General features: G+C 39.2%; 1 protein-coding gene across 1 annotated transcript in view; it reads right to left on the reverse strand.

Annotated features, from left to right (window-relative positions):
- Positions 1–5,207: 5,207 nt before the first annotated feature.
- The window catches only part of grin2ab (glutamate receptor, ionotropic, N-methyl D-aspartate 2A, b), a 133,512-nt gene continuing 119,360 nt past the window's right edge, over positions 5,208–19,359 (reverse strand). Inside the window, exons 6-14 of the mRNA XM_055206009.2 lie at positions 16,390–16,592; positions 15,934–16,099; positions 15,645–15,798; positions 15,415–15,540; positions 15,042–15,271; positions 11,294–11,454; positions 10,042–10,229; positions 9,479–9,717; positions 5,208–9,053 (exon numbers count right to left, since the gene is read on the reverse strand). Of these exons, the coding sequence (XP_055061984.1) occupies positions 7,269–9,053; positions 9,479–9,717; positions 10,042–10,229; positions 11,294–11,454; positions 15,042–15,271; positions 15,415–15,540; positions 15,645–15,798; positions 15,934–16,099; positions 16,390–16,592 (3,252 nt within the window). The 3' untranslated portion in view covers positions 5,208–7,268. The remainder of the gene's footprint in view (positions 9,054–9,478; positions 9,718–10,041; positions 10,230–11,293; positions 11,455–15,041; positions 15,272–15,414; positions 15,541–15,644; positions 15,799–15,933; positions 16,100–16,389; positions 16,593–19,359) is intronic.

The raw sequence follows: 19,359 nt of genomic DNA on the forward strand, positions 1-19,359 counted from the left end.
TTGGCCTAAATAAGCTATTCAACATTTATACTCTTATTGCCCAGAAATCAACATACAGTTCACTGCATTGCCCTTTTGTGATAACTTGCCCCCAATTGGTTGTCTACTCAAAATGGGATACAAATTTTTTATGATATCATGATTTTTTTATGATATAAAAACCTTACTCGGATATAATGTGTATTTTTTCCCCAGTCTGTCCTATTTATAAAATAAACTGAGAATATAAATGTTGGGTGGTTTTAACCAATAGTTTTTTTTACCCTGGGTTGTTTCAGTTGGATTTTTCCTTATATGACCCTACTGAGTTGAAACAACACATCATTTTTTGTTTATAAATGTAACTTTGAAAAGTAACTGATCTGAATACACAATCACAAATTTAAATGCATTAAAATATTTCTGAATATATAAACATAATTTTATGCTCAGTAATGTTACTCATTTTCCATATTTCATTAAAACAGTAGGCATGTTTCGTATCATTAGGTATGTGGGCTGAAATCCTATCATCCTTCAGTATGACCTACAATGTGTCAAATGACAAGTCGACTTCCATTATTAAATCATCTGAATTATAGCATTTAAAATCATGTAGTGCACTTACTGCCTCCCATTAACGTACTTTCACGAAGTCAATTCTCTGCCATTAAAGCGCTCTCGAGAAATACTAGGTCACGTCTCATCCAAATCTGTAAAGCATCCATTAAAAACAGCGACGAATACTGCTACCAATTGTCACCCTTCTTTATTTATCCGACCAAAGGGTCTCAATAAATACAAAAACATGCAGGTAGACATTATGAAGGAAAATAGAGGTCATTACATGGCAGAATTCGGTCAAAGGCAACAGAATGCTCATCACAACATTCAAAAAAATCTGCCTTTCACTGAATGTCAATGGGAAAAATACAAATGTAGTTACATTGTGCATATAAATCTTGATTTAAAATAAAATAAATTTTATTGTAGATCCAAACGGAGCGTAAGAAAAACCAAAAGTGGCTGTATTTCATGCAGAATAAATGATAAATGCACAAAATTGGATTGTTTAGTGAAATTAATCTGGAGACATGGTCCACACATACTGTACTGTACTGTACTTTTTATATATGACACACGCTTTTGTTTTTATCCACACACACACACACACACACACAGTGCACACATACTCTGAAGTATTTAGGAAGTTGAGGCACGTACACAGTGAACTACATAAACAGCATCTGTCAACCGCCAGTATACACACACAATACAGTCTCTAAGACACTAACCTATACTTATACAGTATATATACACACTACCTGGCACAAACACACACTTTCTGTGACTGTTATGTGTAGTATAAGAAAGATTGACATCTTTCCTTTATTGCACACGACGAGAATTAACATACGAGTGACCCTATGTTATTTTCAGCAAATTTGCAGCCGGACGATTTATATCTGTGCGAAATTGCTTTAACGCTGCTATTCTCCATACGACAGTGTTAAAAGTGCTGATACAGTCACTATTAAGGACAGAAGTGCTTGTGCTGGATTGAAAGCGTTGCTTGCTTTTCGGAGCCAATTGTTGTGCCACGAGATGCCAGATTTGTCAGGGTCTTTTGGCAAGTAGAAATTACAGAAAAGTTGTTTTGAAAGATCTGCCAAAACCTCATGATTCTGTTTAATTTAAAGTGAATGGGTTGTTTCGAATCATACGGTTCTCTGTAACAACATGACCGTGCGAATGACAGGATCGTATGAGGCAATGCAACTTTAGCTGCAATGCTGATGCAGGAAAAAAGTGCTTTAGGTGACTCGTGCTATTATTTTTCTAAGCCATCAAACTTTGCCTGAAGAAAGTTGGGGGGAAATGTACAGAACAACACAACACAAGAGACTCATACTGTAGGGTTGAGGTTTTTTTTGACTTGGGTAAGCAGACGCACAGAACAACTGCATAGAAAAAAATCCTATCACTAAAATGTGACAAAATGCATGTTTATCATGATTATCTGTTTGACAGTATTGGTTTGAATCCTGATTCATTTGTACTGTATCACCTCAAAGAGTGAAACATTCCAGGGGCACAGTTCACCCAAAAACTCATCATTTATTTTGTCATTCGAAACTTTTTTGACTTTCTTTCGAGGAGAAAACTGAGAAACGTTTGCTCTGTGTTTTTATTGTGCACAAAAACGAAATAGAGACATATTGTTCCTGTTCCACTAAAGAAGTCAATTTAGATTTTTGGGTAAACTGTCCCTTTAATCTAAACAGTGCATGCTTTGTTGTCTTTGTGTAATAATGCCATCCCTCCTCCTTCAAAATGAAACTTAAAACGGACACTCCACTTTTTTGACAATATGCTAATTTTTCAGCTCCTCTAGAGTTAAACATTTAATTTTTACCGTTTTGGAATCCATTCAGCCCATCTTGGGTCTGGCGGTATCACTTTTAGCATAGCTTAGCATAATTCATAAAATCTGATTAGACCACTAGCATCGCGCTCAAAAACGACCAAAGAGTCCCGACATTTTTTCCCATTTAAAACTTGACTCTTCTGTAGTAACATCGTGTACTAAGACCGACGGAAAATTAAATGTTGTGATTTTCAAGGCCGATATGGCTATGAACTATACTCTCATTCTTGCGTAACAATCAAGTAACGTCACAGCCGTACCATGGGTGCAGCAGGTGCAGTGATATTATGCAGCGCCCAAAAATAGCCCCCAGCTATATAACATAGAAAGGACTATTTTCGGGCACTGCTTAATATCATTGCGTCTTAGTATACACAATGTCAAGTTTTAAATAGGAAAAATGTCAAAACTCTTTGGTTATTTTTTAGCGTGATGCTAATGGTCTAATCAGATTTAATGGATTTTATGCTAATCTATGCTAAAACTGGTACCGCCAGACCCGCAGATCAGCTGAATGGATTCCAAAATGGTAAAACTCAGATGTTTAACTCTAGGGGAGCTGGAAAATGTTTTCAAAAAAGTAAAGTGTACCTTTAAGCATGTTTGAATAGCAAACTGTTAAAGGAACAGTATGTAAGAAATGTTTATCAATTAATCATAAAATGGCCCTGATATGTCACTAGACATTAAGAAATCCTTTTCATTTCAAATACTTATTTCACTGACAACAGTGGTCTGGCCAGGATATTGTCATTTAAAAAGTGGAGTTGCAGCCCTCAACTGATGTTTATGTTGTCATGTTGTGTATTGGCCACCAGTTGTGTGATTGCAGTACCAGTTTTAGCCACAAGTTTTGTGATTGCAATACCAGTTTTGGCCACAATCCTACATACTGTTCCTTTAAATGTAGTATAAAGTTAAAACAACTTGGTTTTGCAAATTGGTCAGTGCAACCTACTATTTTATGTTTTGACATGTGATAAGTTGACATAACTTATAAAAATAAGTTGAAATGGTTTAACTTCATTTTTTAAGTTAAAGTAACATAAATATATATGTTGATTTGACAAAAATGCTGATTTTCTTACAGTGCACTATTGTGTTCCATTACACATCTTGTACATTTCTACAAATCTATAATTTTGTAATTTTAATACACAATAGCTTTTGGATTTCGTGAGAAACTATAATTCAACATGGGAAACTGAAGGAAAACAAAGCAAAACATTTGTGAAGAATAAAAGATAAACTTTAATATGCACCGAACATATTGGCCCATAATCGGTATCGGCAAATAAAAGCATTTTTCCCACTATCGGACATCGGGCGCAGTAACATCATCACTCCTGACTTTGGAAGTTTGAGCAAGAGTGATGATGTTACTGCGCCCGATGTCGAAGTGCTCTTCTGCCACCATACTTACTCGTGTAACTTAAATAGGGAAAGTGTTTGGTGGCTTCTAAATTCATCTCTGTTTGGATCGTAATGAATGAATGGTGCTTGGCTAAATGGATGCGCTGTACAACAATTAAGTTCATGCATTGAGAAAAGAGAGGTATGTATTAATTCGTCTAAGTTGAGGGAAGAACATAGTAAAATATTGAAAATGGTGCTGTTTTCCTTTAAATTGCATAAATTAGCAATTTCGCAAAATTCCCATTTATCGCACTTCATGTGAGGTGGTTTTTCAAGCAATTAGAAAAAGGAATATAATACATTGTTTTTCACATTTACAGGTCACCCGACGTGCATAAAAGTAACATGTTCATTCTTTAAAGGGGCCATGGCATGAAAATCTGACTTTTTCCATGTTTATGTGCTACGATTGGGTCCCCAGTGCTTCTATCAACCTAGAAAATGTGAAAAAGATCAACCCAGTAACTTAGCTTTGGTAAACCATTCTCTACAAGCACATGAAAAAATAGGTTGTTAAAATTTGTCTCTCCTTATGATGTCATAAGGAGCTCTTACTATAATAATACCACCCCTTAATCTGCACTATCCAACCACAGCACTGCCATTTAGTGCAGAGAAAAGCACAATTGAGTTTTAATTGCAACAAACCACCATCATTGTGATCAGTGTTTGAATTTCATCAGCTCATTTGCATTTTAAAGGACACACCCAAAACGGCACATTTTTGCACACACCTACAAAGTGGCAATTTTAACATGCTATAATTAATTATGTATATGGTATTTTGAGCATATGTGCTCTGGGGACACCAAAGATTTATTTGACATCTTAAAAAAGTCTTGTGCCATGGCCCCTTTAAATATGGCGCAGTATGTTTGGTTGAAGGACAAGACAGAAGTCTTCATGCGGCATCACAAGAACTGACAAGCAAAATACAGCGATTCGACTGCTCAGTATGCGTTGTAATTTGATGTACTCCGTATGTCCGTCTGCAAAGTGTCATATGAAGTCGAACACATTCGTCACAATGCTTTTTGAAATGACGTTTTAATCGCATATCATCGGTTAATGGAAACAAAGTAATTTCAAAATAGTTTTATGTCGAGATTTAGAAAATAATGCTAAAGTTTTGCGGAAACCTTTTTAATGGAAACGCAGCTAATAACAACGCAATTGCAGTTTGTACGCTCTGCACTTCTACGATTTTATGATCATAAAACTATCAGTATCTAAGTAATGGAATACTGGTATCAGCCCCGAAATTTTGTATCAGTGCATCCCTAATTAACATAACAACACAGTTTTATATAATCTCTTGGTGATCAAGCAGATGTAAATGAGTCTAACTTGTATAATGAAAGTGATGTAAATGATGTAAAACAGATCAATGTGCAAATAGATTTATTCAGATGAAAGTCAAATCTACCTGTTAATACAAAGTCATACAGGTTGCATAAATCACAACCATCTAGCCACAACCCATCTACTCATGACATAAAATGTACGACAGTGTCTTGGATCCGGATGGTGTCTACATTCAAGCGAGATGTTGATGAACACGTCTGCGCGGCCTACTCCATGGATGCTGATGTAGACAATAAGAAAATTATGAATATGCATTTCATGTTTATTAAGTAGGTTAGAAACCACCAGCTGATCTGAAAGTATCTAATGTTGATAGAAAAGCTGGACTGATATGTTTTGATCGCATATGATACAGACTGGGCCTGAGTGATAGACTGACCATCTGCAAAAGGCTTTATGAATAGCCACACTTCAGTATTTATTTCACTCGAGTTATATAACCTGAAATATAAACCTCACTCAACTGTAGACACGGGGAAAAAAACGTACGATCCAGTCGACAGTTTTCGATACGACAGTTTTATGTTTGTATTCAAATGAGAATCAAAAATCACATCTGAGATGAATCCATATTTTCACATTCACTGTAAACATATACTCCCATTCACATCGAAATCAAAAAGAACAATTCTAAAAGTTCGACCATAGAGAAGATTAACATGCTGTTATCTTTTGTTTTTAAATATATACGCAATTAAATCACATTTATAAATGAATTTCACGTGTATAACAATTCATAAATAAAGGAACTAATAATAAAACTAGGAAATTTCATACATAAATATAATATTGCAACCTGATATTGTGCATATCGCTGGAACGACCATTATATTTCAAAACGACCAAAATAATCGTGAAGTATGACCGCGTGGTTGGATTCTACAGGAAGTGATGTGCTTGTGTGTTCGAGGCAAACAGGTACGTTTTTATATCTCTGCATTGACATCATTAATAAGTTGGTGTGGGGTTTTTTCCTTTTTTTTGTCCCTCTTTCTTTCGCCTCTTTCCTATTTATATTTTCTATAACACTACAGATATGCTTCGCACACCCTTCCGAATATTTGGCAGTGTATAAAACTGTAAAAATTGACTATCACTTTTTCAATATTCTAGACAACTATAGAAATATGCTCGAGATGATACAATTTGGATGAATTAACACTGACACTTTACTACACTGTTGTGCTGTGAGCAGAGGAGTGCCGTCCTGCGTTTTGCATGCCGCTAAGGTCAGATTCAATAGTGGGGAGGGGCGAAGACCTTTTCCACCGTTGGTGTCTTTGAACAAGTCCAAGCAATCGCAGGTCTTGTGTGCGCCATGTTTCCTTCCTCTGAAACTCTCTAACGTACTTGATTTCACCCAAGGCTAATCATTCAGGTAGTGCATTTTGTCACAGTTCAGGCTGGAATGGAAATCTAATCTTTGAACTCTCTAAGCAGTCTTTGTGGTTCGTGTCTCAGTGCAGAATCTACACCGAAATGCATTTGTACATGCATTTATAAGTCGTTTGAACACAATGACAAACGTTCTTCTGCCTCTCCAAAAACTCGGATCTGATCGAATTATGTACGAGTCTACGCCTGTCGTTTCTTTTACTGTACGCTGCGTTCGTTTTTTTGGTTAGGAGAGATTTTATTCTTACAACTAACTTTGTGCCTCTTGTGTACGAGTGTGTTTGTGTGTAAAAGTGCAGAATGTGGATACTCGTTTATTTCAATTGACTTTTTGGTTGCTCGTGTTGGTTGAAAAAGGAAACTCTTTGGAGCTGCCCCTGTTCTTCCAAACAGCTTCCGCTGTTCTTTCTTTGCTCTGAGGCGCAAGAGCGTCCTGCCCACCAACGTCAATGTTTTCTGGAAGACGCAGAGCTGCTGCTCGACTAGAGGGGACCTGATGTAAAAATTTTACTCTGACTTTTGTTCAGACAGATATGTCCAAGAAGGAAAACGAAGTAACTTTCTCGCCCTACAGTCACAAAGCTTTGGGAGCCGGCGAACAGTTCCGGTTTTGAATCATATCCCGTTGGAAGTATCCATGCATGTCTTTTCAGAGTTTTTTATACTCTCTGTCAAGCGCTCTCTATCAGACATCAGATTCGATGCTCGGCATCCTCTTGTAGATACGTCGAGCGCCCCCAGCGCTCAATGCTCTAGGGGCCGTGTACGTGCCGACGGGGGGAGGGGCTACATAAGGCATGACGTGCTCGGTGTAATAGAGGTCAGGGGTCACCATCCCCATGCCGAGCACGTTGCCGTCCACCTGGCCTAATGTGAGCGGCACCAGCTGCTTATAAATGTCTGTGGAGCTGCGGCCATGGGCCAGACGCTGGTCGTCACGGAGCGTCTGGAGAAAAGGATTATCTGTAGGTTGGGCTGGATACATCGACTTGCTGCGCCGCCCGATCCCCAACCCGCTGACGCCCACCCCGGCAAGTGTGTGGTTTAGATGCGCCGACTGTTTTTTGGGGTGCTTGTCCGGGATCAAGGTCGAGGAGGGAATGTTGGCGTATGGAGTGTTGTCTTGGAGGCTGACGCGTCGTGACGAACTCTTCTGGGGCAGGTTCTCGTAAGAGTGCTGGCGGTGAATGATCACGCCCTCATTCTGGTAGTGGCTAATAAGACCGTCACCTTCCTGGTCACTCTGGGGAAGATAGGCTGTAAAGGAAGCATCAGGCTGGGGAAGAAAAGGAGAGAAGGCCCTGTCAACACTTCCACCTCCGATTCCCCTTCCATCTGGACGGAGGAATTGATCTTCGCTGATGTCATAGAGGTTTCCGGAGTGCAGACAAGCCTCGCAGCGATACTGAGGAGACCGTACAGTGTAAAGTCCAGAGTAATTGGACATCTTCGACAGGCAACTACGGCAGTGCGTCTGTCGTGGATCCTGAGTAGAAGCAGGCCCACCAGTGATGCTCCCCACTCCCCCAGGCTTGCCGTACGTGTTGTACTTTTTATCCTTTGCGATTGCAGTTTGCATTACATCTGGTTCATGGGCCTGGGAAAGCAGATTGCTGTTGAGCTGCAGGATTGGCTGTTGCTCAGAGGAAGAGGGTGGACGGTGCTTGTTGTCACGGTGATCACTGAAGATATCCGGGTAGTGAAGTCCATTCTCGTGATCAATGGAGTCAATGGTATATATTTGACTTCCCTGGCTGCTCTGAGAGAATATCTGAGCGCTGTGATTACTCTGCTGGCTTGGCTGACTCCTCAGAGTCGACAGCTCCACATCGCTCAGGTCTCGCGGTAGGCGGTTCCTTTTTCTAAGAGTCTCTTTCAACTTCTGCTGCTTCTGCAAGTCCACTCGGCCAGAGCAATCTGACACATCAGAGCGGGCGGGTGCATCTTCGGGTAGGTATCGCTGACTCTTCATAGGCAGGGTCTCAACAGCCGGCGCTGCTGCAGACGGAGGGGAACCCTCTCCCGGTCCTTGGGTCTGTCGGAGAGTCTCGACTGATTTCTTCCACAGAGCACGTGGTTTGGAAGCGGGAGGTCGTGCTGTCTCACCTCCACCTCCCGAGCCACCGTTCCCAGCCACACCTGGCTGAGCATCCGTCAAGCTCAGGGGACGTTGCCCTGGCAACAGAGTATTGTTAAGTGGCTCTTTGTGACGGTTGCTGAGCATGGTGCTGGTGTTGTTGTAGGGCGCATTTTTCTGAGACAGGTTGTTGCCTTTACCACCACCCATTAAATCCAACAGGCCCGAACTATTAGGGAGAAGACTAGTTGGGCGTTTGGGCGAGGTAACTCCGAGGGTGGTGATCTCTTTTGCAGATTTCAGAAGGTGCAACATGTTGGCCTGAGGGCTAAAGTCTAACTCTGGGGATTTTTTCATCTCGATGTGGACGCCGTGAATACAGCTCCAAATTCCCTGTGGGCAGAACGGAGGAGGAGAGGTTAAAGGAAAGAGGTTGAGTAACACATAAGTGGAATGTAACAACAAAAGATATATTAGAGCAATATTTCTCAATATAGTCTCGCCCCATTTTTGTACTTGATGTTATGAGCCGAGTTCCGAAACGCTGTAAACCGATGGAATAAAATTATACATCCTGCTGTGACAAACAACCATGCCCTATAACTTTATTCAAGAGATGGTGCCTGGTGCTTTTATATTGTGTTTTATGAGCTTTGTCTTATTTTGCTCCAAACAACATGCTTGTAAGCATATAAACAGCAATTTCTACACAGATGAAGGGCAAACAGACACTGTGACACGTTAATACGTCAAGATAACGGTCGCCTTCAGCAACTAAATCTACGTAGTTAATTTACCATAATGTTTACGTCACATACCCTGCTGATAGTGAAGAGCATTCCTGGTCGACCAGAACACAGACCAGTGAAACAGTATCGTAGCCTCCAGTAGAAGAGGTGCTCCCAGACAAAAGTAATTAGCGACAGAGCCATGGCTGCCGCTAGCATATAGAACACACCAGCCATATTATCCACATCCAGCTGACTGCTCATCACTTCGTTCTTCTCATTATGACAGATACCAGTGAGCCACTGGGCCTCCAGCTCCTCCATCTCACCTAGTGCACAACACAAAAATCACACAATTAACATTCACAGCGCACATTCACACAGATAAACACTGACTGACATGCTGGCTGTGTACCAAACTCCGGTGAGCTGCCTACGTTCTAGGCATCATATGTGCACTTCTGATGCTTTGGCTGCTCAAGGCAGCAAAAATATTCTGGTTTAATAAGATACCCAATTAGAACACTATAGGAAGGTTGCATATATTCTTGGCTCATATGGAAATCCCACAAAGCATTGTGACTGTAAAAATATTCTATAATCGAGACAATGTTTAATACATGGTAAAACAAAAGTCAAAACAACAGGTATACCATCTCCAATTATCCCAAGGATAGCGAGGTCGACCAGGCGTTTCCAGTAGGATCCCTTTTGCAAAGCAATTCCATATCCTGTCGTGGCAAAGATGTAGCCGCTGCCAATAGTTACCAGCTTACAGCCGTCATCACGTCCCGCCATATAGTTGAGCACAGCGGCATCGTATATGAACGCATCCAACTTTCTGTATAAATCAACGAGGAACAGTTAGCCTCTTATATGTTCTTGACACAACCAAAAATCAACATTAAAACAACCTACAGCAAGTACAGATTGAGAGTTTATGAAGCACATACGGGTGATTCTCGCGAAATTAGACTTATGATGTGTCATGAAACATTTTGATAAAAAAGTAAATGCTATCAAAATAAGAAGCATACAGTAACAAACATCTCTTCATGTACTATTTTGCACATGATTTCAAATGACATCATACAAACCAATTTTGTTGTTTTTAAAGGGAAAATTTTCATTACCGCAACGCAACTTTGACATGGAAATTTATAATTAAAAAAATCGAAAAAATGAAAAGCTTCAGTGCATGTTATACTATAAACATTTACAGTAAAGAAACATGTGGTATTTGCTGATCATTGGTAAATGTAGAGACAATATTCATGAATTTAAATGTGTCCAAGAACAATTTTCTCATCCTCCGCAACTATTTTAAATTATTGTTTAAGCCTTCAAGGAACTAATATAAAAAAAAATTGTTGGAAGGGACATAATTGACTTTGACACTCAAGATGACTACCAGGTAAGTGGTTCTTATTTTTTCTCTCCAGATATAAGTTTAAATTTTGTTTGTCATAGTACCTAGACAACTTTTTAGTTCTCATTACCGAAACATGAGTTTGTAAATGCATTTTTAATGTTGTTGTAATGATAATTTTTGATAATGATAATCTAAAAAATTTTATAGTAAATATTTTTTAAATCCTCTAAAAAAAATGGTTATAGTAAGTTCAGACCTTAATCTTATATGTGCAAAAAAAAAAAACTTGGCTTCAAGGGCTTTTTAAAAATTCTGATGCTGGACACCTTCTAAATCTGGATTTAGTGAGAATCACCCATATGCAGTGGGATTGTGGATTAAAATCTGGTAAAAAAAATCTTATAAATAATTACATTGGCTAGCTTAGCTTCTCATGTTGGTGAGAAAAATACAATCATTTTTAAGTTTTTGCTATGTGTGACTTCACACCCCAGTAAATACACAAATAAACTGCAGTACAATTCCAGCCGTACCCAGTTTTAAGGCTGACCAGTGCATCCTGAACTCCAGTTTGATGGTATTTGACCATGTACTGGTGCATGTCGGGATAGTTCTTCCTGATGTTTCGCTCTGTGCTCCCATTGGGGACCGTCCCAAAGCGAAATGGTGGCGAGTAAGAATAGGGACTTTGAAACTATGAAGAAAGTAGAAATAAATGCAGCAATTACATCGAAGGACTGTGAAGGCATAAAATACAGATACAGTACATCCTCAGAGTTAAACCTCAAAACCACATCAGACATTCTGTTGTAAATATATAATGATGGAAGGGCTCTGGTGAACTGCCAATCAATACAGCACAGTGTAAAAATTGTTTTTGTCTGGTAGCTTAAAATACGTGCCTCTTGTGGTAACATCTAAGTGAGCTGGTAGTATTCAAGTTTAAGAAATAATTTATTATGAGGCATGGTTAAAATGACAGATGGAGCAGTTAAAAAGATATTTTAACTCGAAAGTGAGTGACATAAAGATGCATTATTTAGCTTTATATGCTTATAATAAATTATAGGTCGAGCTCACACTATAGGTTTTTAAAAATCCTGGCCGATTATGAAATCTGGTTGCAGCACACACATAATCTTGACAGATTTTCTTAAACATGCTCACACTTCGAGATTTGAAAAACATGCTGCATTACACATTAAAAGATATTACTACAAGATATTATTAAGATTATTGTGCCAATTAGCAACTTTCTTCACTCCCCCATGTGTTTAAAACCGAGGCGATTTTTTTCTCAGCCATTGTTTTTGAGCCAACAGTTATGATACGTTTTCACAGACGTGTTATTTAGGCAGTCGTGTTGTTTCCACACTTCCACAAGCCGTTTCTCTGTCTCCGCTCTTTACTGGACCCGTACAGCAGCTTGTTTTGTGGTCAATGTTTTAAAAGGTCATTCACCTCTGTCTCATTAGCTATTGTAAAAGTACTGATGTAATCATCCCGATTTAAAATCCTTAATATTAAGCATGTTTAATATGACCAGGGCTTGCGAGCAGATCAGAAAGTGTAAGATTTTATCTGTAAACGTCACACATTATATTATGAAAATCCTATAATGTAAGCCCATTTAGAAGCACCAAATTATTCTATACCATGGTATACATATCAAAGTACTATTTAAGGGATAATGTACAGGCAGTCGGTTGTTATATCAGAAATAAGCCCCGACAGTGTGATCAGGACCTGACGCAAAGCGGAGGGTCTTGTATCACACTGAAGGGGCTTACTAAATGATAACAACCGGCTGCCTGCACTCTGAAAATGGCTGGTTAATTTTAAGCCATGTTGGGTAAATATTGGACAGAACACACCGCTGGGTTAAAACTGTTCCAATGCTGGGTTCTTTTAACCCAGCTGCTGGGTTAATATAATCCATGGCTGCATAACAACAACCCACCACTGGGTCATTTTTAACCAAGCATGTATTCTGTCCAATATTTACCCATTATGGGTTGAATAAGCCAGTGTATACATTATTCCGCTTTTTACATGTCTGTTTACATCATAAGTAAGTTAAAGAACATTAAATATTGATTTGAAATCATTTATACCTTCTGCGAGGAAAACAAATTAGATTTTGGTTTTAAGGGAAGACAAGATGTTCAAATGTCACAAACAATTATTAAAAGACATATTAACATATTAACTCGTTCACCGCCATTGACGAGATATCTCGTAAATTAAGAGAATACGCTTCCCCGCCAATGACGAGATTTTCAGTCTTTCCGCAATACCGCTATTATCCACCAGGTGGCGCCCTTCCGCAACTTTTCAAACCCGGAAGTACTGCCCTATGGCAAGCTGCTGCATGTCCATGTCTGTTTTAAAGATCGCTCTGAATGGGATCTCTATGAAAAGTCCGTCACAAAAATGGAATTATCTCAGCTTTTTGCTCAAAATGTGGTGTTTTTGCAGAAACCTACCCATATTCAAAAGCTGATTACAAAAGAACTACTCAAGGTAGGATGAAACGTTTTTTTTTTTGTTTGAAAGCAGAGGGTCTGTTCTTTCATTTGGTATATTGTATGTTTATATATTTAAAGAAGAACATTTTCTGTAAGGCATTAAACTTTGGTGAAAATCATAAAAAACGCTGGCGCTGGCTGGCAACTTTTTTTAAAAACGCTGGCGGCGAAAGAGTTAATAGTTAATTTTTGTGTAATATTAAATTGTACCTGTCTAAATGATTGTCAGCATCCGGGTTATCGTGTTTTATTAGTTATGTGCGGTTGTTATCTGGGAATAACAAACTTGCAATTGTCGCGACTGGCAGACTGATCTCACGGAAAGTCATGTTATGATAATGCAAAATTTGATCAATGTATTTTTGTCCATGGCACGAAATTCGGCTTTTTTCATGCATTGAGCACGAATGTCTTTTTTGTGACACACAAATTTCTATAAATAGTTTTTCGTGTGTTGCACGACTTTCTTTTTTGTTTCATTTTATGTATTGTTTTCTCATTGTTTTTTTTCTATTTTCTTACCATTGTCGCTTGGGGATAGAATCACTTTCTGTTACTTTTTCATGCTGCGTTTACACCAGCTGCAGTAGAGGTGTGAAGCGTGAGTTATTTCAATGTTAAGTCAATGTGAAGACACGTTGACACGCGTCTGGAGGTCTCGCGGCAAGCATGAGGCGTTTGGCGCGGAAGACGCAAATTGTGTTTTTTGTGCACTTTGCGTTTGACGCAAATTTGCGGCTGACACCCGAGTTGAAAAATTTGAGCTTTGGCGGAATTTCGCACGCGTTAACCAATCAGGAGCCTGCTTGCTGCAGTGGTGGCAACCCCGGCCGGAGTCACTCATTCAACCTGAAGGAACGCTTGATATTCTCCGTGAGCAGTCACGCGGAGCTATACGACACAAGTTCTTATTTCTATAGAGACAGGAATAAAAAAGACCTCGCAACCTTGTAAGTTGTAATACACATTTCACTTTTGAGTCACGTGACGTTTATTGACCCGCGCTGTTTATTTTCCCCCTATAGTAAGGTTTCCAAATAAAAAACGGTAACTCTCTCGATAAATGCACAATCAACATCAGTCATCTTGCAAACAGACAACCGCATAGCACTTGCCTCTCCCACAAGAAGCGGATTTTGCCTCTGACGCGCGTCAAATGCTTGCTTTTTTAGACATTTGTGCTTAAAAAAGCTTAATTTTGTGCCATTGACACAAATAAATTGAACACATATTGCGTGACTATAACATGACTTTCCATGAAATCATGTTGCGACTGGCCAATCAAAATCAAGCATTCCAACGAGCCATGTAATACGGTGTGCTTTATTTTGTAATCTCAGTGCACTTACCGTAGTATCACCACTGTACACTTGTGTGTGCGACTATTTAATACTAACATAAAGTGAAAAGAAAGAAAATTAATTAATGGTATATCATTTTTAAATATATTTAAGGTTAATTATTTATATTTAATATAAGGCGAAATAATTTTTTAAAATTAATAGATAGGGAATAATTTATAACCTTTGAGTTATAAAAATGTTATATGTTTTTAATCAATATATTGTGGAGACCGTGCACCTGTAATAGCTCAGTGGTAGAGCATTGCATTAACGGTGCAAAAGGTCATGGGTTCGAATTTAGGAACACACATACTGGTAAAAAATGTGTTACTTGTATTTTGGATAAAATTGTCTGCCAAATGCATAAAAAAATAAGACTAAAGGCCTATTTTACACAGTCCAAAAATTACCTTTCGATCACTAAGGCCTGTGACCTGGTCCACAAATTCTTCCTGGATCATAAAGGCGGCCAAGTTGGCAGTGTAGCTAGCCAGAAATATCACAGCGAAAAAGGCCCACACGGACACAATGAATTTACTTGTGGTGCCCCTTGGGTTCTGTACGGGGACAGAGTTGTTGAACACCAGACCCCACAGTAGCCAGATGGCCTTACCGATGGTGAAGGAGGGCCCGTGGGGGTCTGTTAGAGAATGAAAAGAAAATGTTAGTGAGAAGTGTAAAAGCTCTGTGGTTTCACAGCCATTCACAGTGCTTGTTTCTTAAATGTTCCCATTTTTAAACTCGATCTGTTTAGAGATTTGTAGTTGAGGTTGCGTTTCGTACCTTTGCCCTGTGCCAAGTTTCTATTGAAACCGAGAGGACTGATGAATTCAAAGAGAAAAACAGCGATTGCCGTCACGATGAGCAACATGACAAACATCATAACCCACACCGAAGCACTGAAGGGTTCTAAGGGAGAAAAGAGAGACCAAAGGATTTATTGGTGACAGCGGAGCTACAAACACAGAATCCAGAGGGAATTCAAAGGGAATGTCATTTATTTATTACACTACCTAGAAATGCGGAGGGGGACACCGTTCCGTTGCTACGGGACACCATCACACTGATGCCCGTCTCCACGAATGGGACGGAGAAGTCTATGGCCTCTGAACGTTCTTCGTTTATGGTCAATGAGCCGACGGCCATTATGGCCTTTTTATAGACAACCTGCAAAGTGGAGAACAACATAGACACAAAAATATAGATGGATGAATGGAAAAATGATTAGTTGCATAGATAGAAAGTTGATTGATTGAGAGATGTTAGTAAAGCATCGATAGATAGACAAACAAACAGACTAACCTCCCCCACCATGCCGTTCCATACGTTATTGATCTTTTTGCCATGTTTACCGTTAGTGACCAAGTAAAGGTCATAGGTAAATTTCACATTCCTAGCGATCTTCTTCAGGATGTCTATACAGAAGCCCTTGCAGCACTGCTTGATGTAGGAACCCTCCGTGGTGTTACTGCGGCAAACAGAGTTATTGAAACACGGCTGATGCTGTACAAGTTTTAAGATATAAACATTTATTGTGTTCGGAAAGCTCAATCTAATACAGTCCAAGTATTACATCCAAAACTGAGCGTTAACCGCATTAGAGACAGCACAATAATTCCCGTATTTCCCAGAAAAGTAAGCTCCCCGGCTAAAGGTTAACAAAGATAGAATGCACAATGCCTCGGGTACAAGCTAGTTTATTCAAAGCTGGTGTTATCTTCCCGAGTCCTTCTTTATAGTTGCTGTAATAAAACTCACTCTTTAATGTGCTTCCTGCATGGTACCGAGTTACGCATGCAGGTGCCGGTGAGAATGTCCACGTCATCCACTATGACGAAGGGTCTTTCCTCAAGAGTCACAATGCTCAAGTGGTTCTCATCTGCGTCCATGTCCCCGAACGAGTTGTAACGTGGCCACACCGGAAACTTCAACTTCAGTGAGTGATTAATCCATCGTCCCATCTGAAATTACATTTGGACAAGCATTGGCTCATGCAAGCTTATGCTTCGTCAAACATGGCATTTTGTGTAAGTTTTGGGAGAAACATGGGATTCTTTGCGCATCAAAAAGTTTTCGTTAAAATAACATATTGAGACTTTTAAACAGACTTTCAGACGTGCTTGCCGACAGCCTAATCGTTCCCAAAGATTATACCCTTCTACACTAACTGGATATATAGGCATTGCTCAAGTGGTTCATAAAATTGCAAAACACTAATAATAATGAAATGCAACTATCCATATAATCATGCATAGTTAAAATAGAACAATAAATAGGCTCATAAAATTTTAAAAGGGAAAAGAAAATTGTGTTTTTTGTAATTAATAGTCAATAACAGCATTAAATTACATTATTTATACACGCTAGTATGTTTGTATTATATATAAGTAATTACATAAATTAATCTTTTTAAGTGAAATCTGCTAATAAAATTAGTCAGGTGTTACCTGCCTTGCCCACATTTTAGACATTAAATCTATCTACAGTTTCTATACTATACACTCTCAGAAATAAAGGTACAAAAGTTGTCAATGGGGCAGTACCCTTTCAAAAAGTTACACATTTTTATCCAAAGAGTGCATATTAGTACTTCAAATGTACATATTGGCAGTTCAAGGATACATATTTGTACCTAAATGGTACATATTAGGACATTTTTTAAGGGGTACTGCCCAAGTGACAGCTTTGTATCTTTATTTTTGACAGTGTATGGACAAAAGTATTGGGATGCTCCCTGTACAGGTTTAACCACTTTTGTCATTTCTTTGAGCACAAATCTTAATACTACAAGATATGATGGTACTTTAGCGCAAGGGTTTCAAACTAGGGTAAATCCTCAAGAAGGTCCCCCAGAATGTATTAAGGGGGTCCCCAGAAAATTTCAAGAGATAAAACACAAAACAAAAATTGTAGTTCACTGTGTAGCCAATTATTTAAGTTGAAAATGATTTGCTCTCTTTAAAATATCACATTTACTACATTTAAAATGGAAATGGTTTCTTAAAGTCTCCCTGCAGTCATCTTTGAGTATCATAATAAAGAGTATCAAAATATATAAAAGTTTTACCTGTCACAATAATTTATTCATGCTTTAAAGCAGATTTAATGTAAAGGGGATCGCACACCGGCCGCGCAGCTCAGCGCTGCGCCGTTCTAAAAAAATTGAACACATTGTTTTCTATAAGTATACGCACACCGGCCGCCCAGCTTTGACGGGGGTGCGACCCCCTTAACTCTATACGCTTGCCTCATTCAGTATACGCAGATATATAAATATGCAAATTACTCGGGTAAATATGAATATGTGAATTTGTCCCCGCCTCCACTTTTTCACACCACCTCGGACCATAGTAAAGGGGGTCAACAAACCTTGCACTATTTAATGTGCACTTCCGGTTTACGATACCTAGAGTTGTCCTAGACACGACGCGACGCTGAGCTGCGCGGCGGTGTGCGACCCCCTTAACTTTACACTCTTGCCTCATTTATTATACGCAGATATATAAATATGCAAATTACTCGGACCATAAATATGAATATGTGAATTAGTCCCTGCCTCCACTTTTTTACACCACCTTGGACCATAGTAAAGGGGGTCGCACGCCGGACGCGCAGCTTAGCATCGCGCCGTTCTAAAAAAAACGAACACATTGTTTTCTATGAGTATACGCACACCGGCGCCGCCAGGTGGTGCCTGTCCGCGGCGCCAAGCTTTGACTCAGAAAGTTGCTCAAATCCATATTGCAACACTGAGCACCACTCACATAGTTTAACATTAAATAACATCATATTTGTCCTAAATCGTTAGCGATTAACGTTGGCTGCTAACGTTTATTTTGCATTTTGAAGTAGACGCTATCGGACTAAACTCGCGCTATTTAATGTGCACTTCCGATTTACGATACCTTCGAGTTGTCCTACACGCGACTTGACGCGGTGAGATGCTGAGCTGCGCGGCCGGTGTGCGACCCTCTTAACTTTACACTCTTGCCTCATTTAGTATACGCAGATATATAAATATGCAAATTACTCAGACCATAAATATGAATATGTGAATTAGTCCCCGCCTCCACTTTTTCACACCACCTCTGACTATTGTTAAGGGGGTCGCACACCGGACATGCAGGTCTGCGCCGCACAGCGTCGTTGTAAAAAAATCGAACACATTGTTTTCTATGAGTATACGCACATCGACGCCGACAGGTGGCGCCTGTCCGCGTTGCCCAGCTTTGACTCAGAAAGCTGCTCAAATCCCTGTCGCAACACAGAGCACCACTCACATAGTTTAACATTAAATAACATAATATTTTTCCCAAATCATTAGCGATTAACATTGGCTGATAACGTATATTTTGCATTTTAAGGTAGATGCTATCTGACTAAATTTGCGCTATTTAATGTGCACTATTGTTGTCCGGTGTGCGACCCCCTTTATACAGTACTGTGCAAAAGTCTTCGGCCACCACCACCAGCTTTGTTGTTTAGGCAAAGTTTTAATGTCCGTCCATATTTATTTTTTACACAAATACAAAAAAATATATGAAATATGTCCACAAAATTTAAAACAAAACAATTTTCAGAACTAAATGTCTTCTTCAGGTATCAGTCGGTATTAAGTGTGACCTCTCTTGACACGAAACACATCTTGTGCTTTTTTGAGGATACTGAAGTCTTGAAGGCATTCGATTAGAATTAGAAATTAGGATTTAATTTAATTTGATTTAGGTT

Source organism: Misgurnus anguillicaudatus, chromosome 3, assembly GCF_027580225.2.
Source record: "Misgurnus anguillicaudatus chromosome 3, ASM2758022v2, whole genome shotgun sequence".
Taxonomy (NCBI): domain Eukaryota; kingdom Metazoa; phylum Chordata; class Actinopteri; order Cypriniformes; family Cobitidae; genus Misgurnus; species Misgurnus anguillicaudatus.